The following is a 26,488-nucleotide window of genomic DNA, read 5'->3' on the forward strand; positions in this document are numbered from 1 at the left end:
AACAGTTAATTAGACCTTTTAAAATGAAAGATCTTTGCTGTCACATAGAATGAATGAAGGGGGACAGTAATGAAATCACATTACTATTCTTCCAATAGACTACAGGAGATTATTTCCAAGCTTGTCCAGGTATATGGACAAAGAAGACGAAGATAAAAGTCTCATCATCACCCTTCTAGCACACGTTCACAGGAAAACAGCGAATCGCACAAATGTTTCGGCCGTCTTAAATGGTCCCTGTTTTTCATTTCAGCCCAGGATTCTGCTTGTGCTGATCTCTTCTCTTCCAAGTGGAGAATCATTTCTGTAGAAAGCCTTCTAACCATTTATCCCGTATAATCTCGGCTGGGGTTGTCCATGCAGAGATCCAGGGGCCATGTGCATCAGTCACAGCTGCGTTGTGGCCCCCGGGCTTCGTGAGAACCTCAGAAGACTCTATTTTGCTGTATCGATTAGGGATCTGGGCTGCAAAAAGTATTTCAATTTAAATCCAATTTTTCGAATTTTAACCCTTTGAGTGCCAAGTGAATTTGTCAAAATCGGTGTGAAAATTGCCAAGCAAACATTTTTTATTCTTCATAATGACCTTTTAATGTTTACCTTATATAGGAAATATAATCTTTTTTTAATTTAACTTTTTTTATTTGAATTTATATAACAAATGTGAGCGGCGCCGGCATTTTTAGAGGGTATTTTGCCCATCTCTTACAGAGATGTTGGCACCCAAAGGGTTAAGTAACAGCGCTTGCAGCACTGGGAATAATGTCACAAGCCAATAATGGGAAATAAAAGTTTCCTGTTTATATTGTGATACACATATTTCCCATTGCCACTGATAAGTCTTCATGTTACGTACTCCGGCTTGAGAGATCGCAAGATAATGGCATTTTGTAACACTCACTGATGAGTGGTTACTCAGCCTTTCTTTTTTCTCAAATGGACAAAACCGTGCTGCACTGCAGGTGGGGCAGAGAGTTAGATTTGGGTGGGGGGGTGTTCAAAATTAAATCTATATTGCAGTGTAAGGATAAAGGGGCCTAAACATGGGCAACTTGAGTGCATTTTCGAAGTTATCCTACTAGATCGCTTCAAAAATGCCATTACATTACTCTGTGTGTAGGGGCATAGCGATAGTCTTGCGTGGCCCCACGCATTGCTATCGCCTGGCGATTAATATCCGGCATGCTGGATAAATTTATAATCGCCAGTGTCAAGGCCAGCATTCTCAAGGAGAACACCGGCCCTGACAGATCGCTCAGCACACACATCGCTGTGCTGAGCAATGCTGAGCGATCTAGCGTCGCTCAGAATGCTCATCAGCACATCTTCCCCTGTGTTGGCCCTATTTAGCAGCCAGCATTTACCCTGCACAGAAACAAAATAACCCCCCCCCCCCCAAACCTAACTCTCTGCACATGTTACGTCTGCCCCACCTGCAGTGCACATGGTTTTGCCTAGTTGACAAAAAAGCATCTTGGCGATTAGGTCTGGATAACCCCCTATATGTAGACTGACTGATACCGCTTTCACATCGCAATGCCGGGATGCCCATTATACATGGGGCGATCTGGGTTTAACCCTTCTTATAACCCGGGTCAAATTGCAGGGTCGGTTGCTTTCACACCACATCTCGACCCAGGTTGACCAGGCAGCAACCCGGCAATAACCCGAGTTATAAATGCAATGTGAAAGGGGTGTGATGGAAGTGCGACACGTGGGGAAGATGTCACATGTTTTGGGATGGGAAGCTTGCACTTACGTTGAAGCCAGTGACGACCCAAAATTAACGACTAAAGCAGCCTTGTATAACATTTAGTTCTGTTGCTCCTTTTAATCTAACGGTTAAATTCAGCGAGCGGGTCTGAAATGTGTACACTACGAACAGGGGGTGGAGAGGGGCGTGAAGGGCTGTTTGGGCTCATTACCATATGTTTACACCCCGCGTTTCATGGGCGTTAAGGTGAACAGACGATATATCGGGTAGTGTGTGCCAAGCATTAGGGGTCAGTACCGTTAAACATGAAAGGAGGGGGGGGGGGTTTGCCATTGCAGTAGTATAGAAGTGTCAAAAACAGCAGCTCCCCCCTCGTCTTGCCCTCCTCTCATGTATGTATGTATGGACACAGATGTTCACCTGTACTGTAAGCTGCACTTACAGCCGCAAGTGACTCCCATGTAATTGCATTGACACCTTTGTGTAGTTTCTATAGAAACATAGCACCTATGTTCCTACACGTTCTAGCAGGTAACAATGAATAATTCAAGTGCATGGTGACATTAGGGGTGTGGGGGGGGGGGCCTTAAGCAGCGGGGCCCACCAGGGTTTTTTCATGTTCTTCTCTGAACCAGTTTCAGCCTTTATATAACCCGTCCTACCTGTCTACAACCACTATGTGCATTGATGTGGCCTTTGATATTTAGCCTGTCATAAAACCTCTGTTGTAGACATTATTAAATGTTCTAATAATGTATTACAGCTATCCAGCATTTTATGTGTTCTGTCTTAAGGAGATGTTGCTTCCGTGGGTGATGCTTCTCTATCTTTTGCCACTTAGGAAGTGATAAAAGATAGAGAAGCATCACCCACCGAAGCAACATCTCCTTAACACAGAACATATAAAATGCTGGACAGCTGTAATACATTATTAGAACATTTATTAGTCCAGTTTTTTTTTTTATTTAGAACAATGGTTCTCATGTATGACAATGGCAAAAAATAGCTTTACATCATTTTTCATTCCACATATCTTTAAAAATACCCGATAACAACATATTTTTGCAACAAAGTATCTGAAACTTTTTACACGCTTAGGTGTAAAGTTACTGCAGCTTCTAAAAGGGAAAAGTGTCAAGTGGGAATGTTGCCACAGCAACCAATCAGATTATATAGTTTCTCTATTGCATCCTAGAAAATGATAGACCGAATCTGATTGGTTAGTTTGGGCAACATCACCTCTTCGTTTTTAGAAGCTTTATTAAATGTACCCCTTAGTAGTAAAGCAATTGTAAACCGGAAATGTCCTGCGCCATCGCTCGTTGTTGTTCTCACAATAACCCTGATCAGCCCAGATGGCCTGGCCAGGCGTTCTCAGAGCATCATGTCTATTCTTCATGAATACTTCACTATGTTTATTTCCAAAATTGCACTTGAAGGATTGCATGTCCCAATTAATTGCCTGCACTGCATGAGCTGACAGTGCAGGAGAACGTGAGGACATAAATTATGCACACGTGTGTCTTTGGCCTCCTTCAGTTTCCCAGCTGAGAGGCTCACAGTCTCCATAGCTGCTGCACTGAAGGCGAGATTTGTGCTGTGATGTTGTTTTCTCCTCATTCCACTTGTGTCATCTAAAAGTGTGATGTTGTTTCTCTTTGAAGTGGCTGGACGGGGTAGAGATAGAGCGTTCAGAGCGGATCCAGGCCCTGCAGGATTACGCCCAAGTGCAAAAGCAAATCAAAGAACAAGAGGAGGCTTATATGCTGAAGAGGGCCAGGGAAAGAGAAGAGGCTCAAAGCAAATCATCCAGAAAAGCAGCCGAGCAGCAGGAGCCACAAGAGAGAAAGCCTGGATTTGACGGACGCTGGTATACCGACATCAACAACACAATGTATGGCAGGTTCTCTGTCCCTCTGTACAACACTGTATAAGAGAACAATACATTTAGCAAAATATAATTCTACTAGATAATAGCCCGTCAAAATGACGGCTTGGTCCCTATCTGCGCCTGCCTCCAATCTCTGTCTTCACAGCTCCTTCTCTTCATATCCAGCAAGTTTAAAACAGATCGTTTTGCTTTCACTTTCTGTTAAGGAGTAATTTGGTCCAATGTTGAGTGGTCTCTAGTGGTCACTGGTGGTACTTCCGACAAATCAAATATTTTTTTTTTTACCCGCAAATAAAAGTCGAATTCGGGGTGGGCGCTGACAACATGTGACACAAGCTGCCCGACTTGAGCAGGCTTTGACACTCCTGTGTTCTCATGGGGTCGCCCAGTGTTTTTGTGGGCATTCCCATGGGTCAGCACCCGCCCACCCCCTACCCACCCCTCTATGTACAAACGCTTCAGCGAGTATGATACTCGCCGAAGGCTTTTGCACACCGGATTTTCACCGATACGCATGTGCAGAGCCGCAACATCGTTCACCTGACCGAATTTGGTAAATAACAAGCCACCTTGAATCATGCCCAGGGTGTAGATCAGAGGGTAGACAGTGTCTAGGGTGACACCTAAGGTCGACGTTGACAAAAAAGGTCGACTCATAAAAAAGTGCAATGGAAAAGGTTGACACATGAAAATGTCGACATAATGGGTTCTTTTCTTCCCTTCTTGGAAGTCATTGTGGACAGATGACGAGGTGGAGCTCCAATTGGTGTATCTCATTTGCTCGCCATGCGTTAGGCTGGGTGCCTGGCTGTTCTCAGCACACTTTGCAGTTCCCAGTCGGAGTCCATGTGGATGTTAAAGTATAAAAAAGTCAAAAATATAAAAAAAATGTGAAAAACTCATGTCGACCATTTCATGTGTCAACCATTGCCATTTCGACCTCTTTATTGTGTCAATCTTGTGTCAGTGTCGACCTTGTTCTAGGGTTAGGGCTAAAATATGAACTGGGAACGTCAGGATGTTAATGTTAGGATGTCACTGTCATCACTTTGACTGTCTGGGTGCAGGTTCGGCTCAGTCTTGTTCTGCATTTCTGAGATGTCTTATCAAGTCTCCCGAGAGCCCCTCCCACACAGTCATCGGGGGACAGAGGGGCAGATGTATGAAGCAGTGATAAGGGAGGAGAAGTGAGCCAGAGGAGGAGTGGCCCATGGCAACCAATCAGCACTGAAGTAACATTTGTAATTTGCATAATATAAAATTATACAGTGCAGCTGATTGGTTGCCATGGGCCACATCTCCTCTGGCTCACTTCTCCTCCCTTATCACTGCTTCACACATTTATCCCAATAGCCCTAAAATTATTTTTGCATAGTTTAAGCATAATACGTTCTAAGAAGCTCTGTTTGTTAGCCCCCAATATGTTCCCCATGCAGCAGTTTTATTTGCACCTTGCATTTATTAGAGTCTGTGAAAGCGTGACCACTTTGACTTGTCCATCAGTCTTCCTTAGGAACACGGCTGTTTGTGCCGCAGTTAATGTTGGGTCACCTTAATCCTTCTACTCCCAGCACACCATAAATCTTCCAGAGATAGGACAGCGTTCATCCATCACGGTGCTCCTCACGCAACGAGGACGTGTAGGTAGAGTACAAACCAGGGAGCTTGCTTTACTGGTCGCGTTGTAATACCTGGGAAAATACTGAAGTTAAATAAATTGCAGTAAATCATGTAGTCATTGCAGAAAGAGTAGGTATGTACTAAGGGCAGACCACATTTGGTGCGGAAATTCCCTTTTTAAAACCATTTAAACTCCTTACGGTAGAAGACAAACAAGTCAGGGAGGCTTAGCGGGGTGATCTCAATCCAAAGGTGCTTATTTCTGGGCATTCAGCCTCTATAAAGGCTCTTGAAGCCTCTACAAATATCGGATTGGTCCAAAGACCATGTGAACCACTTAACAAGCTGACCTCACAAAAACGTCCCGGTTAGCCTCAGGGTTACCCCCTTCTGGCCTATTGAAGGCCTCAGTCATCCTTAATCTATTTTACATCTAATATGTTTTAACATTTTCTTAAAAACATACAACTTAAACCGTTCCGAAAATGTGAAGTTCCAAGGTGGGACAAAGTTGATGTACAGTACAGATAGCAATATTCCCAATGTGCCTTACCTACGGAGGTAGCACACATGGCGGGAGTGAGGTGCTATACCATATCGTCAGGATGTAAAAAAACAAAAGAAAGTGAAGCAATCCTACTATGTATTTGTTACGCCATAGGCCCTTATTCTGATCGGTGCGGCCGGATCCGAATATGCGGCCAGCACCGTGCGTCCTAAACCCCACCTTCCATACGGATCGCCAACTCCGTCATTATGCGGTAAGAAGCTGTCCGAACGGACCGCACGTGTATTTCTCATGAATACACCTCCTCCATCTCAGGGAACCTCCCCCATCATTCGATGGTCGCAGACCATCGAATGCAGGACCGAGTGGCCAGGCAGCTCCCGCAACCTCAGACCACACAGGCATTTCTCTGTGCAAAAGCAGGGATCTGGGCGGGCAGCTGACATCCGGCAATGTCATATTTCCGCCCCCCACACGTGCGTCACGGCCGCATTACCATACGTACGCTCAGCGTTTGCATGGGAACGCCCATGAAACGCGGGGTGTAAACATATGGTAATGAGCCCAAATAGCCCTTCACGCCCCTCTCCACCCCCTGTTCGTAGTGTACACATTTCATGCGGAATGTGGCCGTGCGTCCCGCTCGCACATGCGCAGAGACGCCTCTGCACATGCGCAGACACAAAACATCGGCGGCACGAACGCACGCGGATATTACCGCACCGATCAGAATAAGGGCCATTACTTATGTATGTATTGTTTGTTTCAGAGCACTACCAGACATTCTGGGTGAAATGTAACAGGATGAGAGAATCAGAAAGTGAGGGTATTTTTTTTTAAAGTGGCAATCATTCACACTGCAAAATCAAACAGTGTAGATGATTGCCGCTTTTTATTTATTTTTATTTTTTTTATGGAGATTTCTTACCAAATCTTTCACTTTCCGAATCTCTCATCCTATTAAATTTTTCCCTCTGTGGCCAAACATCAGAAAGACATTGCACCCAATCATACAATCTCAAAAGATTGTAAAATGGATTGTATGCAGATTGTGTGAACATCGTGTGTACACAATCATACAATCACACAATCATCTCCCGGCCCCAAATCAGTTGGGATTGGGAGCAGATTGAATGCGCTGTTAGGCACGTGCAATCTGTCTTTAGATGGCTCATACAACCGGAGTCACGTGACCAGAGGCAGAACTCTGGGAGGCAATGGAGTCATCTGCCGCCGGGCTCCTGCTCCCAAGGGGGCACCTCTCCCCTGGAAGTTTAAATCAGTTATTTAAAAGCCAACGAAATTGCTTCTGTGGCTGAGTTCTGAAATATATATTTGTTCTCTATCTATATGAACAGAAATATATATTTTATATAAGGTTATAAAGTGTTGTATGTGTGTGTGGGGGGCACCAATATATATCTTGCCTCCGGGCAACTGGACCGAACTTACGCCACTGCGTGCACTCCCTCCCTGACTAGCAGAGAAGAGAGGTGCAGCTTCCGGGCGGCCCGTGGCAGTGAAGATGCTGGGAGTCGCAGAAGTTTCCAAGCGGCAGACGGGCGGGTGGCTGAAGAGGACGGTGGACGTCCTTTTGCACAATTCTGTCACTACTCTGAAAACAGTTCTCAGAGGATTGCTGCAATCGGGCTATTTATTAATGGCATAACACAGCAGATGTGAGCAGATTGGTAGTTGCTGGCAACCTGTAAATTAAATAAATAAAAAACATGGATTTCTGGTACTCCTATCCTTTTGATCCTAGTAGGCCAGCCCCCTATTTAAATGAAGCTTCAATCATACAATCATGTAGCAGATGGATTGTATGACAGATTGTGAGTACATTGTGTGTCCAAAAACCACCAAGGACTGCCGGGGAGTTTAAGGGAAATTTGACACAATCCTGATTGTTAGACTGGTCTTTCTGATGTATGGCCACCGTTACAGTGTACATGGCCCGGGCAGCACTTTTCAAATTATTTACTTTTATACACATATTTCAATACTTTAAATAGCGCACTAGACTAGCACTAACTTCATTGGCAGTCAGAACCGTCCCTTCACGGCTGCTACACGCTTTATAAATGGGGTTTCAGGAAGGTCTGCACTAAGACACATTTCTTGCAGCGGCTAGGGACTCCCCTACTGTAGATGTCTTGGCATTGGCTGGTGACGGTGGCTTTAATGTGCAAAAAAGGTTTGAATCAAATGTAGGCGTGGCTGTGTATTTTGGTTGTCAGCCCCGCCTGTGGCTTTATGCAAATGCAGCTGCAAACCCTTCCTTGGTGTACAGCAATGCGTATATATATATATATATATGTGCGAGGACTGAGACGCCCTCGGTCAGCTACCACAGGTGCTGTTAATCTGCCTGTATCTTTTAGACGCCACTATCGGTCGCACCATCTAGACTTCCACCAGCCCTATGTCAGGTGCAGATGTTATACCTTAGTGAACAATTAGGCATCTGTGTATGCAAACATGTCAGTGACACGCGCCAACACTCCCATAACACTTCAGTGACACGCCCCCTGACATTCCCATATCATTTCAGTGACACGCCCCCTGACACTCCCATAACAATTCAGCAACATGCCCCCTGACACTCCCATAACAATTCAGTGACACGCCCCCTGACACTCCCATAACAATTCAGTGACATGCCCTCTGACACTCCCATAACAATTCAGTGACACGCCCCCTGACACTCCCATAACAATTCAGTGACACGCCCCCTGACACTCCCATAACAATTCAGCGACATGCCCCCTGACACTCCCATGACAATTCAGTGACACGCCCCCTGACACTCCCATGACAATTCAGTGACATGCCCCCTGACACTCCCATAACAATTCAGTGACACGCCCCCTGACACTCCCATAACAATTCAGTGACACGCCCCCTGACACTCCCATGACAATTCAGTGATATGGACATGGTCTACACTCAAAAGCTTGACACAAGTTTTTCACGTTTTCGAGAGTGTCTATGTCTACAAATGTCGACATGGACACCATATAAGTGTTCCGCGTCCCCACACAGGGTTCCCTGCGTTCAGCGCACTATTCTCACTCTATGATCACTTGGATAGTAATGTGTGAACCAAGTCGGTCAAAAAACCTGAACATTTGTGTCAACCTTTTGAGTGTCGACCATGTACTTGTCGACCTATGATATGTTGTCAATTTCCAGGTGTCGACCTAGGGACCGCATACAATCCAAAATCCCCTTTATGTATTTGCTGACACATATTCATTTGTTTATATTACTTGCAGTTCTTTTATGACCTATGCAGCGTTTGCCTTTATAGACGTGGGCCGGGCCCTGATTCTAGGACCCACTGGTGTTTTCTATTGTCCTCCATGTGATCTTCCCAGCACAGTGTCATTATCAAACACCCTACATCCCAAGCAGCACAGATCAGGAGATTGTATGATACATATATGACATTAGAACATTCCCTGCACACAAGCTCTCACACTAAATGTTTGAACGTTTATTTTTAAGGCCAGAATGTGTTGGAAACAAAGAAAACTGTCCTGAGGCGACCCCCGGAGACCGGGAGGTGAGAATGGATGAGAGTGAAGAAGACAAGGTGTTTTGGCAGGAGCCGTCGCTGTACACGCCAGAGAGTCGATTAGAGACGCACAGATACATGGAGGAGAAGCGCAGATGTAAGGAGAGCATAAGGTAAGGACGACAGGAACCCTGACTCATCATCACCGTGTCTGGTGCAGCCCCGGACTGAGCAGAGTGAATTAAACACTTGGGATTTGACCAATTACAAATCCTAGTTCAAAACTAATAGGAGATAAAGCGCTGTAACAGTCTGGCAGGCAGGACAGGAGGGAGAGAGCGGGTGATAATGGAGACCTGTTGGCAGGAGGGACATCTTTATGTGATATGGAACAAAGGGAAGGCGGACAAATTCGGTGCCGCTGTCCTAGATCTCCTGATTTGCTTTTTGTAGGAGACTGCATTGAAAATTCACAGGGTTTTCCAGGTAGGCAGAAGCAGCACTCTGAACCTGCACCCTCCTCAGTGATGCTTCATTATACCACCAAACATCTGGAAAGTGGCTGGTGGCACCCACAAAATTTTGGGGCGTGACCTAGCGCTCAGGAACCGTGGCCTACAAATCGTATCACTCACACGAGGCCATGCCCCATTTTTTGCAGCTGTGGGGACATGGAAAGCACTCTTTGAGCTGCTGGCCATGCCGCCAGCCCCTCTGTCTCTGGGAATAGTGCTCAGCAGAGCAGCAGGTAGTGCAGGGGGGGGGGGGGACTTCCAACTCCCCCCACCCCAGTGGGACACTGCCAGCCCAGGGTGGGACTGTCCCACGAAAATCAGTTGGGAGGTATGCTTTATGGTCCTTAGACTTCTCCCAGTAGGACATGTGTCATAGGCAAACACAGGAGGGTTTCTTGTTGCCCAGAATACCCCCTTCTCTTGGCAAGTGGCTCAAATTATCACAACAGTGGCAATGGTAGCTACCGAGCTTGCTGTGTGTGGATCCGATACCTCAGTCAGTGCACTGGACCAGAGAGTAGTTCTCAAGAAGAAGAGACAGGAGCCTTACCATGTGGTGGGATAATGTGAGCTTAGAAACTGCAGTACTGGCTCTATTAACCCCTTCCTGACAGAGCCAGTTTTTGCGTTCCTGACAGAGCCCTTTTTTTCAAATCTGACATGTATCACTTAAGTGGGGATAACTTTTTTTTGCTTTTACTTATCCCAGTGATTTTGAGATTGTTTTTTCGTGACACATTGTACTTCAAATTAGTGGTAAATTTGGGTCGATAAAGTCTGTGTTTTTTTGTGAAAAATACCAAAATGTCGTAAAAAAATGGAAAATTTAGCAATTTGCAAAATGTTAAATTTTCTGCTTGTGAGACAAATAATCATACCACTCAAAATAGTTAATAACTAACATAGACCATATGTCTACTTTATGTTTCCATCATTATTTCAACTTCCTTTTAATTTTTTTGGACACTAGGAGGCTTACAATATGAATAGCAAATTCTCAAATTTTCAAGAAAATTTCAAACACTGATTTTTTTAGGGACCAGTTCAGTTCTGATGTGACTTTGAGGGACTTGTATGTGAGACACCCCCATAAATGATACCATTTCAAAAACTGCACCCCTCACAGTATTCAAAACAGCATTTTGGAAGTTTGTTAACCCTTTAGGTGTTTCACATCGAATTAAAACAAAGTGTAGGTGAAATTTCAAAATTTCATTTTTTTTGCAGATTTGCAATTTTAATACATTTTTCTAAGGAACACAGTACATTTTACTAGAGAAATGTGACTAAAAATTGATTCCCCCAATTCTTTTGTTTTCATAAATATCCTATATGTGGCCCTAGTGTGCACGTTGACCAAACCACAGGCTTCATAATAGAAGGAGCACCTACTTGATTTTGGAGCCTCCTTTTTATGAGATTATTTTTTAGGCACCATGTAGGTTTCTAGGCACCATAAGATGCTAAAATTTAGGAACCCCCCCACAAGTGACCCCATTTTGCAAACTACACCCCTCAGGGAATTCATCTAGGGGTATAGTGTACATTTCAAACCCCCAGGGGTTTCACCAATTGTGGTACAACTGGGCAGTGAAAATGAAAAATTAAATTTTTTACACAAAAATGCAGTTCTGGCTCAAAATTTTTCATTTTCAGAAGGTATGAAGGAGAAAAAGCACCCCAAAATCTGTGCCCCAATTTCTCCCGAGTACGGCAATGCCTCACATGTGACCAAAAAATACCATTTGGGTGCATGGCAGGACTCAGAAAGGAAGGAGTGATTTTTGGATTTTGCAGCTCAGATTCTGGTGGAATGTTGGTGGGTGCTATGTTGCATTAGCAAGACCCCCCAAGCACCAATACAGTGGAACCCCCCCACAAGTGACCCCATTTTGCAAACTACACCCCTCAGGGAATTCATCTAGGGGTATAGTGTACATTTCAAACCCCCAGGGGTTTCACCAATTTTGATACAACTGGGCAGTGAAAATGAAAAATTAAATTTTTTTACACAAAAATGCAGTTCTGGCTCAAAATTTTTCATTTTCAGAAGGTATGAAGGAGAAAAAGCACCCCAAAATCTGTGCCCCAATTTCTCCCGAGTACGGCAATGCCTCACATGTGACCAAAAAATACCATTTGGGTGCATGGCAGGACTCAGAAGGGAAGGAGTGATTTTTGGATTTTGCAGCTCAGATTCTGGTGGAATTTTGGTGGGTGCTATGTCGCATTAGCAAGACCCCCCAAGCACCAATACAGTGGAACCCCCCCACAAGTGACCCCATTTTGCAAACTACACCCCTCAGGGAATTCATCTAGGGGTATAGTGTACATTTCAAACCCCCAGGGGTTTCACCAATTTTGATACAACTGGGCTGTGCAAATGCAAAATTACATTTTTTACACAAAAATGCAGTTCTGGCTCAAAATTTTTCATTTTCACAAGGAATGAAGGAGACAAAGCACCCCAAAATCTGTGCCCCAATTTCTCCCGAGTACGGAAATGCCTCACATGTGACCAAAAAATACCATTGGGGTGCATGGCAGGACTCAGAAGGGAAGGAGTGATTTTTGGATTTTGCAGCTCAGATTCTGGTGGAATTTTGGTGGGTGCTATGTCGCATTACCAAGACCCCCCAAGCACCAATACAGTGGAACCCCCCCACAAGTGACCCCATTTTGCAAACTACACCCCTCAGGGAATTCATCTAGGGGTATAATGTACATTTCAAACCCCCAGGGGTTTCACCAATTTTGATACAACTGGGCAGTGAAAATGAAAAATTACATTTTTTTACACAAAAATGCAGTTCTGGCTCAAAATTTTTCATTTTCAGAAGGTATGAAGGAGAAAAAGCACCCCAAAATCTGTGCCCCAATTTCTCCCGAGTACGGCAATGCCTCACATGTGACCAAAAAATACCATTTGGGTGCATGGCAGGACTCAGAAGGGAAGGAGTGATTTTTGGATTTTGCAGCTCAGATTCTGGTGGAATTTTGGTGGGTGCTATGTCGCATTAGCAAGACCCCCCAAGCACCAATACAGTGGAACCCCCCCACAAGTGACCCCATTTTGCAAACTACACCCCTCAGGGAATTCATCTAGGGGTATAGTGTACATTTCAAACCCCCAGGGGTTTCACCAATTTTGATACAACTGGGCAGTGAAAATGAAAAATTACATTTTTTTACACAAAAATGCAGTTCTGGCTCAAAATTTTTAATTTTCAGAAGGTATGAAGAAGAAAAAGCACCCCAAAATCTGTGCCCCAATTTCTCCCGAGTATGGCAATGCCTCATATGTGACCAAAAAATACCAGTTGGGTGCATGGCAGGACTCAGAAGGGAAGGAGTGATTTTTGGATTTTGCAGCTCAGATTCTGGTGGAATGTTGGTGGGTGCTATGTGGCATTAGCAAGACCCCCGAAGCACGGTGAAATGATGAACCTAATAATCCATAGATGTGTGGTATATTTTAAAACACTCCTTTATACATAGGCCGGGTTTGTCGGGGCAAGTTTCACAGTGGAAAATAGTTTCCTTTCTTATTCCCTTTTTATAGCAAACTTTGCACCTTTTTTGTGTCCTGCCCTTTCTTGCAGTGGAGGGGATTTCGTTCGGAAAATGCTGCCCTGGTACAATACGGGGGCCAGTACTAGAAGTACTGGGGCCCTCTGCCTGCTGGTTCCCAAATATTAGGCCCTTTATGACTTCCTCTTGAAAGTGCATAAATGTCCCCCTCTGGCCGGTAGAACGGAATAGCACGTAAGCGTTATACAGTGCCATCTGGATGATATACACGGCCAGCTTCTTGTACCAGATTTTTGTTTTCCGCAGGGCACTGTACGGCTTCAGTACCTGATCTGAAAGATCCACTCCGCCCATGTACTTATTGTAATCCAGGATACAATTAGGTTTGGAGGTGTGGGTACTGGTACCTCGTACAGGGACGGAGGTGGTACTGTCTCCGTGAATTGTTGTCAGTATAAGGACATCCCTCTTGTCCTTATATTTGACCAACAACATATTTTCGGTGCATATTCCCCTGCTTTCACCCCTTCTCATTACTTGGGCAATGTGCGTTTTTGGGAGGCCTCTTTGGTTCTTGCGCACAGTACCGCAAGCTGCTGTACCTCTTGAACCAAGGGCCTTAAACAGGGGGATGCTAGTGTAAAAGTTATCCACATAGAGGTGATAACCTTTATCCAGGAAGGGGTGCACTAAATCCCAGACAATTTTTCCACTAACACCTACGAGGGAGGGGGGGCATTCTGGCGGTTCAATTCTTGAATCCTTCCCTTCATATACCCTAAACCTGTGAGTGTACCCTGAGGTGCTTTCACACAGCTTATACATTTTTATGCCATACCTTGCCCTCTTACTGGGAAGGTACTGGCGGAATTTAACCCTTCCTTTAAAATGTATAAGGGACTCGTCTATGCAAATGAATTTATCTGGGATGTACATCTCTTCAAATTTGGCACTGAAATGATCAATGACCGGCCTGACTTTGAATAGCCGGTCAAAGGTGGGATCATCTCTGGGTGGGCACTGTGCATTATCGTTGTAATGCAAAAATTTAAGGATCGTCTCAAATCGAGCCCGGGGCATGGCCATACGGTAAAATGGGGTGCTGTACAGAACATCTGTACTCCAATATTGCCTAATTTCTGGCTTTTTTACTATGCCCATATGAAACACCAGACCCCAAAACGTCATCATCTCTACTGCATCTACAGGGGTCCACCGAGCAAATGATGACGTGGGGTTTTGAGCAATAAACTGCTGGGCATATAAATTAGTTTGGTCCACCATTAAATTTATAAAATCATTAGAGAAAAATAATTTGAAAAAGTCAATTTCTCTGAGACCTGTGGAATCAAATTGGATTCCTGGCATGGCCAAAAACTCAGGAACCTGGGGCTCAAAATTGTCTGGTGGTGGGGTCCATACGAGATCAATTATTGGGGGGGGGGGTCTCAGCTGCTCTACGGGGGCGTCTTTGAGGGGGTCCCTCATCACCAGAGGAGGCAGAGGAGCTTAAGACGAATCCTTCAAATTCCCCGCTTGCATCACTGGCTGTGTCAGAGTCAGAGGCAAGCATGGCATATGCCTCCTCCGCTGAATACATTCTTCTGGATGACTGGGATGACATTTGGGATGACATTTGGGATGCCATTTTTATTTTTGTGTTACTGGTAGTGAAATGTTTCAACACGTGTATAGTGTAGGGGGGGGTACAAACTTTATTTCAACCCGGGGGGTATGTAGTGTGTAGTGTGTATGTAGTGCAGAAAAAAAAAAAATACTTTATACAAAAAAAAAAATTGAAGGGGTTAAAAAAAAAAATTGAAGGGGTTAAAAAAAAAATTGAAGGGGTTAAAAAAAAAAAAAGGTCCTGCGCCAAAAATTGAGCACAGATGTTGGTCAGTAACGTCCGTCACTGAACAGCGCTCAAAGGCAACAGGAATTTGATCAAAAAAAAAAAAAAAAATAGATCAACCCTGTGCCGAAAAAGCTGATCAGTGATGTACGTCACTGATCAGCGCACAGTGGCCACAGGACACCCACAAAATCACAGTGTGTGTAAAAAAAAAATTAAAAAAAGACCCCACAGCACCCACAAAAAAAAAAAAAGGTGATCAGTGATGCGACACTGATTACCAGTGAGGGGCAGCAGGTGCACAACCTTTGGTGCAACTGACAGTGCAACTGGCAGCAACTGACAGGTATATATATATAAAAAAAAAAAAACCTCTGCACCCCCAAAAAGTTGCTGATCACCTCAGATATAGTGATCAGCACAAAAGGCGGGGGCAGCAGACACAAAATTTAGCACTCTCTATCACTCTCTGTCACTATCTCTCTCTATCTCTCTATCTCTCACTATCTATCACTCTATGACACTGCAGCAGCAGCACTGACAGTTATATATATGAAAAATAACCCCTGCACCCCCAAAAAGTTGCTGGGGGTGCACAAAATGGGGGCAGCAGACACAAAATATAGCAGTCTCTATCACTCTCTGTCACTATCTCTCTCTATCTCTCTATCTCTCTATCTCTCACTATCTATCACTCTATGACACTGCAGCAGCAGCACTGACAGGTATATATATATATAAAAAAAACCCTGCGCCCCCAAAAAGTTGCTGATCAGTTAATTTATACTGATCAGCACAAAAGGGGGGGCAGCAGTCAGTTATATAAAAAATATATAGCACAATCTGTCACTATCTCTCTATCTCTCTCTATCTCTCTCTATCTCTCTCTATCTCTCTATCTATAACTCTATTACACTGCAGCAGCACAAAATATAGCACTCTCTGTCACTAGGCCTCTCTATCTATCTCTATCTCTCTCTCTCTATCTCTCTATCTAATAACTCGCAGCAGCACAACACAGCACAGGATGTCACAAGAAGAAGCAAGATCCAGGCAGTGATCAGGTAAGTATTTAGCAAGGTTCTGGTCAGTATATGGCGGCAGCTGGGCACGGTGACCGCACTGCACGCAATTCCAGACCGGAATGGCGTCTGCAGTGCAGTCACCGTTAGTTTAAACCCCCCTCCATGGCTGTGATTGGTCCGTCGGTCCGACGAACCAATCACGGCCTTTGGGGGCGGGCGGGGTGAGGTGGGGTGACACCAGTGTCACCCTTACACCCCGCGGTGATTGGTGCTGTACTTTACAGCACCAATCACCTCCGATCCCGTGTCACCGGCGAACGTTATTCGCCGGTGACACAGAAAACGCTGTGAATAGCTGTTCACACTGAACAGCCAATCACAGCGATCGCCGACGGGGGGGCGGCATCGCAGCCCCCCCTGGGCATGCAGGGACATGTCTGCTGTCAGGGACAGCAGACATCGTCCCTCTGTCACTGCGTCTCTAGACGCAGTGACAGTTTGAAGTCATGACGTATATATACGTCATGTGTCGGGAAGTACTTCCCGGCCATGACGTATATATACGTCAAATGTCGGGAAGGGGTTAAGTTTGTGTATTTATTATGGTGTATTTCACCTTTTCCTGCCCACTTATTTATATTATTTCAATGTTTGCTACTGCCCATACTATAGACCATCTATAGTGTTAGCTAATAATAGTGTATTCCATACAGTATACAGTGTATAGAAAGACCAATGTGTACATTAATGCTCCAGGTCGTTACTAGGTCCTTCCACTGCTCCCCCAGGCTCCCGCACTTGCTCCAATGTTCCCCAGAGTGGGAGTTTGTGGACTTCATTTGGAAATCCCCCTCTACAAATCCTGGGTTTGCAACTGTGTGCCCCAACACCCACCCTGTCCCTTCCTACCTTGTGTGGCGTAAGCTGGAGTAATGGTGTGTGTGTGTGTGTGTGCATGGGGGGGAGGGGGTGTATGTCTACCTCAGTGCGACCTATCGCCCATATACAGTACATGACATCACAGGGCAGCTTATTAGTATCACACTATCAGTGACACAGCATCACATTATTGGCTTGTTCAAGTTCATTTGCATAATGAAACACACCCACTTGTTGGCCCCACCTACTCTGCAAGCAGTCCCATTGCTCACAGGTGGCAGGAGGAAGTGCAGTGATCGATCTGTGATATCGCTTTGTGCTTCTTCCCACACACAGTGGTCCGATGCAAGTTTGATCCCTGTAACCATTGAGCCCTACACTCATATTTACACGTGAGTTATATTCATCTCTGCAGCCGCAATATCCCTATCCATATGCTTGGCTTCAGCTCCGTATCATGCATAGTATGAAAACTGTTAAGAAGCTTTGCCTCAGTAACTAGCGAAGTGACAAGTTTGAGGGGGTTGCCGCGGAAACAGTACGCTCCTGAAATTCTGTATCTCCAATGTTATCTTCCTCCTATGGAAGTAGTCCAGGAGGAAGCGCTGAGTGATCACACAGTCCAATCACCATGAACTCCCTCCTGCACTCTGTGACTAGAGTATAGAAAGAGAAATGGTGACTAGGCCAAGTCATGTCTGTGCACATCTAAATACATTACGGTATCTGTGGGGCGAGGTGCCTGTGTACCATCAGCAGTGCTGTAGAGACATAAGAGGTGCCCCCGGTACTAGAGTGAGGGTGTGGCCAATTGAGTGGGCGTGGTCATACCGTGCTCTGCTTATTGTACATTGCTAAGAATGTGCACAAAGAAATGTGGGCGTTGCTTGAACTGGGCCCTCCGAGAAAGTCCTGGTCCCAAGTAAACTGCACCTGTCTCATCGCGGTGGCCCTGGCCACCAGCATAATGCAATAGACTGAGGTGGTTCATTCCTATTGTCGGGCCTTCCTGGAAACCTACCGTAATGTGATAGAATTGATCTATTGCTGCTGCCTGGTAGGGGTTCTAACTTCCATGTGCGGTCAGGTAGACCAGCTTGCATAGCAGCCATTTCCAGCGGGGGAACTCATCCGCTGGGGGCGTTCGCAGCGGGATGGGGGCGGACGGGGCAGTGGTGGCACATGGACATGGGGGCACCCAGCTTTGCAGTTTACCGAGTTAACCAGAATCAGGGCCTACATCCCTTGAACTTGTAGCCCATAAGCTGCTATAATAAAAACATTGGGGGAGCTGAGGTGGGCAACATTGTTAAATCGAGTAGAAGCGGCAATGCAGGGATCACGGCAGGTATGGGCGATGTCCGCTGTAGTCCCTCCTTCCCACATTACACGGATACATTATATTTGCGGTTGTTTTCTGGACATAGCCACAAATATTGTGGTTTATTCAGACCCGCTCATAGGGGGCCAAATTTGCTCCCCAGTTTGATTTTGGGGGTTTGTGCATGCAAAATCACTCAATGATCTTTCACCCATCCGGCTGCATGCGAGCAGATGTACGAACATATCCGCTCGCTTGTACGAATATACGCAGCCTAGCGACCAGGTCTGAATCAGACCCATCATTTGATAAATGGGCCCCTAAATCTGAGATACTGGGTTAGTATTGATATATAATTTTAGTTGAAAAATGACATTATAGAAACTTGTTTTTCCTGCTGAATGTTCCTTTTTTTAAGTAGAAGTGAATAGAATTTCCTGTGCGCTGCCGCGTGATTAACGTCTGCCCCTAGAGAGAGACATTTTACAATGAAAAACAGTGTTGCTGTGTGACATTTGTATTGCTGGGGAAATAGCTGCTGGCAACGTTAGAGGTTGTGTGATTTATGCCGTCGCAGTGAGTGTGCTGCGTCTTACGTATTGGATGTCTGCGCCGTCAGGCGTTCATTCCACTTCATGCTTTCACATACTCTCACATTGTTCATGATTATAAATACACTCCCAAGCAGGTGTACGCGCGGTAACGTGTGCTGAAACTCTGGAGTATACAGTATGATCAGGGCCATCTTAACGTATGTGCTTAATGGGCAGCTGCCCAAGGGCCCTCCATTTCTAAGGGCCTCCCAGCAGGGGCAGATTGGGCTGTGATCATCTGCCTCCTGAGAATCTTAGGAGACAGTAGAGAATATCAGAGCGGCCTAGTCAGCATTCTCTTCCTGCTTCCCATCCTGCAGCCAGACAGTGAATAACTGTAAGCATGCTGATTGTTGAATGGCTGAAGCTATCCACCAATCACAGGGCAACATTCTCTTATTGCTTCCCAGCCTGCAGCCAGCCAGTGAATGCTGATTGGTGGATGGCTGAAGCTATCTACCAATCAGAGTGATGACAGCTTTTCATTATATGGAAGCAAGTAAAGAGATGGTGCAGGAGGGGTGTGTTATGATTTGTGTAAATAAATGATCCTGTTAATGATTGGGTAGGGCCCCCAGTGCATTGCTTTGCCCAGGGCCTACAATATTTTTAAGACAGCCCTGAGTATAATAGGAGAGGCTCTGCCGTACCTGACGCAAAACATCACTTATATGTAGCCTCTTATGGCAACCAATCAGCTTTGATGTCACTTTTTTCAAGAGCATGTTATAAAATTATACGTAGCAGCTGATTGGTTGCCTCTGGCTCACTTCAATCTTTTTGCTGCTTCTTACATTTCCATCTCTATCCAGCTATCTAAGGGATTGATGGGAATTTATTTTCACGTTATGAACTCGATGTGCCGTCCTGAAATGGCACATCACACCCACCAGCATCGCATGTTTCTCCTTGTACCCCATAGAGGTGGGAGGGAAAACATGCGACGTTGGAACTACCAAATAAGGCTGATGTGGGCAGCCTTGCCTTGCCTCAATGCCAGCGGCACATTCCACTGAACTGGGTTCTTCCTATTGTGGCAGTAATTCTCCCATCACTATCTCATTAGATGCAGTTTTAAATGTACCCAATACCTCCAGGCAATTTTAGATAATGTTCTTGAAGTGCACGCACCATACTGTCTAGGGCTGATGTATTAATGCCATATAGTGCTTTGCAAACCTCAGGGGATGGGACCTTGAAACCGCATTTGTGTGTTTGAGAGAGGGGAAGGGTGTATGCTAATGCTCACATACTCGCCTGGCACTTTACAATCGGCTAAGCACTTGTGTGGGTGAAGTACAGTCTCTTTCTGGAGTCTGGGGAGGTGTCATCCTAAAGTGGGGTCTCCAGGGATAGCCGCTCCCCCTCTGCTCTATACCATATGGAAGCCGTCCTGTGATAAAAGCCTGCTACTAGCCGGCATTTGTGGGTGGTAACCGTGAGTAACCATGGGGTTTCTGGGAGTGTCAGGACAATGCAGGCGTAGCCAGGTGTTTGAGGGGAAGATCTATTTCACATGGGATGTTGCTAATTATTTATTTAGCACCTTCTAGATGATAGTGTCTGATTGGTTGCCAATAGCAACATCCCATCTGAAGTAGATAGGTAATATAGAGGAAGCTACGCCCTTATTGTACAGGTAATATACAGGAAGGTACGCCCTTATTGTACAGGTAATATACAGGAAGGTACGTCCTTATTGTACAGGTAATATAGAGGAAGGTACGTCCTTATTGTACAGGTAATATACAGGAAGGTGCGTCCTTATTGTACAGGTAATATACAGGAAGGTACGTCCTTATTGTACAGGTAATATACAGGAAGATACGTCCTTATTGTACAGGTAATATACAGGAAGGTACTTCCTTATTGTACAGGTAATATACAGGAAGGTACGCCCTTATTGTACAGGTAATATACAGGAAGGTACGTCCTTATTGTACAGGTAACATACAGGAAGGTGCGTCCTTATTGTACAGGTAACATACAGGAAGCTACGCCCTTATTGTACAGGTAATATACAGGAAGGTACGTCCTTATTGTACAGGTAATATACGGGAAGCTATGCCCTTATTGTACAGGTAATATACAGGAAGGTACGTCCTTATTGTACAGGTAATATACGGGAAGCTACGCCCTTATTGTACAGGTAATATACAGGAAGGTACGTCCTTATTGTACAGGTAATATAGAGGAAGCTACGCCCTTATTGTACAGGTAATATACAGGAAGGTACGTCCTTATTGTACAGGTAACATACAGGAAGCTACGCCCTTATTGTACAGGTAATATACAGGAAGGTACGTCCTTATTGTACAGGTAATATACAGGAAGGTGCGCCCTTATTGTACAGGTAACATACAGGAAGCTACGCCCTTATTGTACAGGTAATAAACAGGAAGGTGCGCCCTTATTGTACAGGTAACATACAGGAAGGTACGCCCTTATTGTACAGGTAATATACAGGAAGGTGCGTCCTTATTGTACAGGTAATATAGAGGAAGGTATGTCCTTATTGTACAGGTAATATACAGGAAGGTATGTCCTTATTGTACAGGTAATATACAGGAAGGTACGTCCTTATTGTACAGGTAATATACAGGAAGGTATGTCCTTATTGTACAGGTAATATAGAGGAAGCTACGCCCTTATTGTACAGGTAATATACAGGAAAGTACGTCCTTATTGTACAGGTAACATACAGGAAGCTACGCCCTTATTGTACAGGTAATATACAGGAAGGTACGTCCTTATTGTACAGGTAATATACAGGAAGGTGCGCCCTTATTGTACAGGTAACATACAGGAAGCTACGCCCTTATTGTACAGGTAATATACAGGAAGGTGCGCCCTTATTGTACAGGTAACATACAGGAAGGTACGCCCTTATTGTACAGGTAATATACAGGAAGGTGCGTCCTTATTGTACAGGTAATATACGGGAAGGTACGTCCTTATTGTACAGGTAATATACAGGAAGGTGCGTCCTTATTGTACAGGTAATATACAGGAAGGTGCGTCCTTATTGTACAGGTAATATAGAGGAAGCTACGTCCTTATTGTACAGGTAATATACAGGAAGGTACGTCCTTATTGTACAGTTAATATACAGGAAGCTACGCCCTTATTGTACAGGTAATATACAGGAAGGTGCGTCCTTATTGTACAGGTAATATAGAGGAAGCTACGTCCTTATTGTACAGGTAATATACAGGAAGGTACGTCCTTATTGTACAGGTAATATACAGGAAGGTACGTCCTTATTGTACAGGTAATATAGAGGAAGCTACGTCCTTATTGTACAGGTAATATACAGGAAGGTGCGTCCTTATTGTACAGGTAATATACAGGAAGGTACGTCCTTATTGTACAGGTAACATACAGGAAGGTGCGTCCTTATTGTACAGGTAATATACAGGAAGGTGCGTCCTTATTGTACAGGTAACATACAGGAAGGTGCGTCCTTATTGTACAGGTAATATACGGGAAGGTAGTCCTTATTGTACAGGTAATATACAGTAAGGTACGTCCTTATTGTACAGGTAATATACGGGAAGGTGCGCCCTTATTGTACAGGTAATATACAGGAAGGTGCATCCTTATTGTACAGGTAATATACAGGAAGGTACGTCCTTATTGTACAGGTAATATACAGGAAGGTACGTCCTTATTGTACAGGTAATATACGGGAAGGTTCGTCCTTATTGTACAGGTAATATACAGGAAGGTACGCCCTTATTGTACAGGTAATATACGGGGAGGTGCGCCCTTATTGTACAGGTAATATACAGGAAGGTACGTCCTTATTGTACAGGTAATATACAGTAAGGTACGTCCTTATTGTACAGGTAATATACGGGAAGGTGCGCCCTTATTGTACAGGTAATATACAGGAAGGTGCATCCTTATTGTACAGGTAATATACAGAATGCTACGCCCTTATTGTACAGGTAATATACAGGAAGGTACGCCCTTATTGTACAGGTAATATACAGGAAGGTGCGTCCTTATTGTACAGGTAATATACAGGAAGGTACGTCCTTATTGTACAGGTAATATACAGGAAGGTGTGTCCTTATTGTACAGGTAATATACAGGAAGGTACGCCCTTATTGTACAGGTAATATACAGGAAGGTGCGTCCTTAGTGTACAGGTAATATACGGGAAGGTACGCCCTTATTGTACAGGTAATATACGGGAAGGTACGCCCTTATTGTACAGGTAATATACGGGAAGGTACGTCCTTACTGTACAGGTAATATACAGGAAGGTGCGTCCTTATTGTACAGGTAATATACGGGAAGGTACGTCCTTATTGTACAGGTAATATACGGGAAGGTACGTCCTTATTGTACAGGTAACATACAGGAAGGTGCGTCCTTATTGTACAGGTAATATACAGGAAGGTGCGTCCTTATTGTACAGGTAATATACGGGAAGGTACGTCCTTATTGTACAGGTAACATACAGGAAGGTGCGTCCTTATTGTACAGGTAATATACAGGAAGGTGCGTCCTTATTGTACAGGTAATATACAGGAAGGTGCGTCCTTATTGTACAGGTAATATACAGGAAGGTACGTCCTTATTGTACAGGTAATATACGGGAAGGTGCGTCCTTATTGTACAGGTAATATACAGGAAGGTGCGTCCTTATTGTACAGGTAATATACAGGAAGGTGCATCCTTATTGTACAGGTAATATACAGAATGCTACGCCCTTATTGTACAGGTAATATACAGGAAGGTACGCCCTTATTGTACAGGTAATATACAGGAAGGTGCGTCCTTATTGTACAGGTAATATACAGGAAGGTACGTCCTTATTGTACAGGTAATATACAGGAAGGTGTGTCCTTATTGTACAGGTAATATACAGGAAGGTACGCCCTTATTGTACAGGTAATATACAGGAAGGTGCGTCCTTATTGTACAGGTAATATACAGGAAGGTACGCCCTTATTGTACAGGTAATATACAGGAAGGTGCGTCCTTATTGTACAGGTAATATACAGGAAGGTACGTCCTTATTGTACAGGTAATATACAGGAAGGTGTGTCCTTATTGTACAGGTAATATACAGGAAGGTACGTCCTTATTGTACAGGTAATATACAGGAAGGTGCGTCCTTATTGTACAGGTAATATACAGGAAGGTACGTCCTTATTGTACAGGTAACATACAGGAAGGTGCGTCCTTATTGTACAGGTAATATACGGGAAGGTGCGTCCTTATTGTACAGGTAATATACGGGAAGGTACGTCCTTATTGTACAGGTAACATACGGGAAGGTGCGTCCTTATTGTACAGGTAATATACGGAAAGGTGCGTCCTTATTGTACAGGTAATATACGGGAAGGTGCGTCCTTATTGTACAGGTAATATACAGGAAGGGGCGTCCTTATTGTACAGGTAATATACAGGAAGGTACGTCCTTATTGTACAGGTAATATACAGGAAGGTACGTCCTTATTGTACAGGTAATATACAGGAAGGTACGTCCTTATTGTACTGGTAATATACCGGAAGGTATGTCCTTATTGTACAGGTAATATACGGGAAGGTGCGTCCTTATTGTACAGGTAATATACGGGAAGGTGCGTCCTTATTGTACAGGTAATATACGGGAAGGTGCGCCCTTATTGTACAGGTAATATACAGGAAGGTACGCCCTTATTGTACAGGTAATATACAGGAAGGTGCGTCCTTATTGTACAGGTAATATACGGGAAGGTCCGCCCTTATTGTACAGGTAATATACGGGAAGGTACGCCCTTATTGTACAGGTAATATACAGGAAGGTACCTCCTTATTGTCCAGGTAACATACAGGAAGGTGCGTCCTTATTGTACAGGTAATATACGGGAAGGTACGCTCTTATTGTACAGGTAATATACGGGAAGGTACATCCTTATTGTACAGGTAATATACAGGAAGGTACGTCCTTATTGTACAGGTAATATACGGGAAGGTACATCCTTATTGTACAGGTAACATACAGGAAGGTACGCCCTTATTGTACAGGTAATATACAGGAAGGTACATCCTTATTGTACAGGTAACATACAGGAAGGTACGTCCTTATTGTACTGGTAATATACCGGAAGGTATGTCCTTATTGTACAGGTAATATACGGGAAGGTGCGTCCTTATTGTACAGGTAATATACGGGAAGGTGCGTCCTTATTGTACAGGTAATATACAGGAAGGTGCGTCCTTACTGTACAGGTAATATACAGGAAGGTACGTCCTTATTGTACAGGTAACATACAGGAAGGTACGCCCTTATTGTACAGGTAATATACAGGAAGGTGCGCCCTTATTGTACAGGTAATATACGGGAAGGTGCGCCCTTATTGTACAGGTAATATACAGGAAGGTACGTCCTTATTGTACAGGTAATATACAGGAAGGTACATCCTTATTGTACAGGTAATATACGGGAAGGTGTGTCCTTATTGTACAGGTAATATACGGGAAGGTACGTCCTTATTGTACAGGTAATATACAGGAAGGTACGTCCTTATTGTACAGGTAATATACGGGAAGGTGCGTCCTTATTGTACAGGTAATATACGGGAAGGTGCGTCCTTACTGTACATGTAATATACAGGAAGGTGCGTCCTTATTGTACAGGTAATATACAGGAAGGTGCGCCCTTATTGTACAGGTAATATACGGGAAGGTGCGCCCTTATTGTACAGGTAATATACGGGAAGGTGCGTCCTTATTGTACAGGTAATATACAGGAAGGTGCGTCCTTACTGTACATGTAATATACAGGAAGGTGCGTCCTTATTGTACAGGTAATATACAGGAAGGTACGCCCTTATTGTACAGGTAACATACAGGAAGGTACGCCCTTATTGTACAGGTAATATACAGGAAGGTGCGCCCTTATTGTACAGGTAATATACGGGAAGGTACGTCCTTATTGTACAGGTAATATACGGGAAGGTACGCCCTTATTGTACAGGTAATATACAGGAAGGTGTGTCCTTATTGTACAGGTAATATACAGGAAGGTACGCCCTTATTGTACAGGTAATATACGGGAATTATATAAGTAACATACAGGAAGGTACGTTGCCCTTGGATACGACACAAAACTGTTCTATTTGTGCAATAAGTAACAGCACACACAGCAGAGCTGCTGTTGTCATATCCAAGTGTAAGGAAATAATATAATGTATTTAGCGGATGCACGCGTGTTATCAGCCCGTGTTGTGCTCGGGATGTAACGTGTCATTTCATGTGTGTCTCATTGTTTTTGCTTCAGTGAAGACAGAAAGAAAGTGAGACCTCCGAGGACGCTGATCACAGTGGAGGGACGCGCTCTGAATGTTAACGAGCCCAAGTAGGTGACTAAGGAAACACAGACAATAAATAAAGTTTGTAGGAAATGCTCCACTTGTAATAAGCGCCTGCCGCGCTCAGATCTGATTCCACAATATATTATACATTTGGCAGATCTGTACAAATCTGCTGCCGCCCGTGCCTGCTGCATCTCCCTGGTAAT

General features: G+C 44.4%; 1 protein-coding gene across 2 annotated transcripts in view; it reads left to right on the forward strand.

Moving 5' to 3' along the window:
- The window catches only part of DNAAF11 (dynein axonemal assembly factor 11), an 81,158-nt gene that overhangs the window by 7,446 nt on the left and 47,224 nt on the right, over positions 1 to 26,488 (forward strand). For both annotated transcript variants that reach the window (XM_083144860.1, XM_083144859.1), the window contains exons 5-7: positions 3,379 to 3,608; positions 9,244 to 9,426; positions 26,249 to 26,326. In XM_083144860.1, the coding sequence (XP_083000986.1) occupies positions 3,379 to 3,608; positions 9,244 to 9,426; positions 26,249 to 26,326 (491 nt within the window). The remainder of the gene's footprint in view (positions 1 to 3,378; positions 3,609 to 9,243; positions 9,427 to 26,248; positions 26,327 to 26,488) is intronic.

Source organism: Crinia signifera, chromosome 5, assembly GCF_055691185.1.
Source record: "Crinia signifera chromosome 5, ASM5569118v1, whole genome shotgun sequence".
Classification (NCBI taxonomy): Eukaryota; Metazoa; Chordata; class Amphibia; order Anura; family Myobatrachidae; genus Crinia; species Crinia signifera.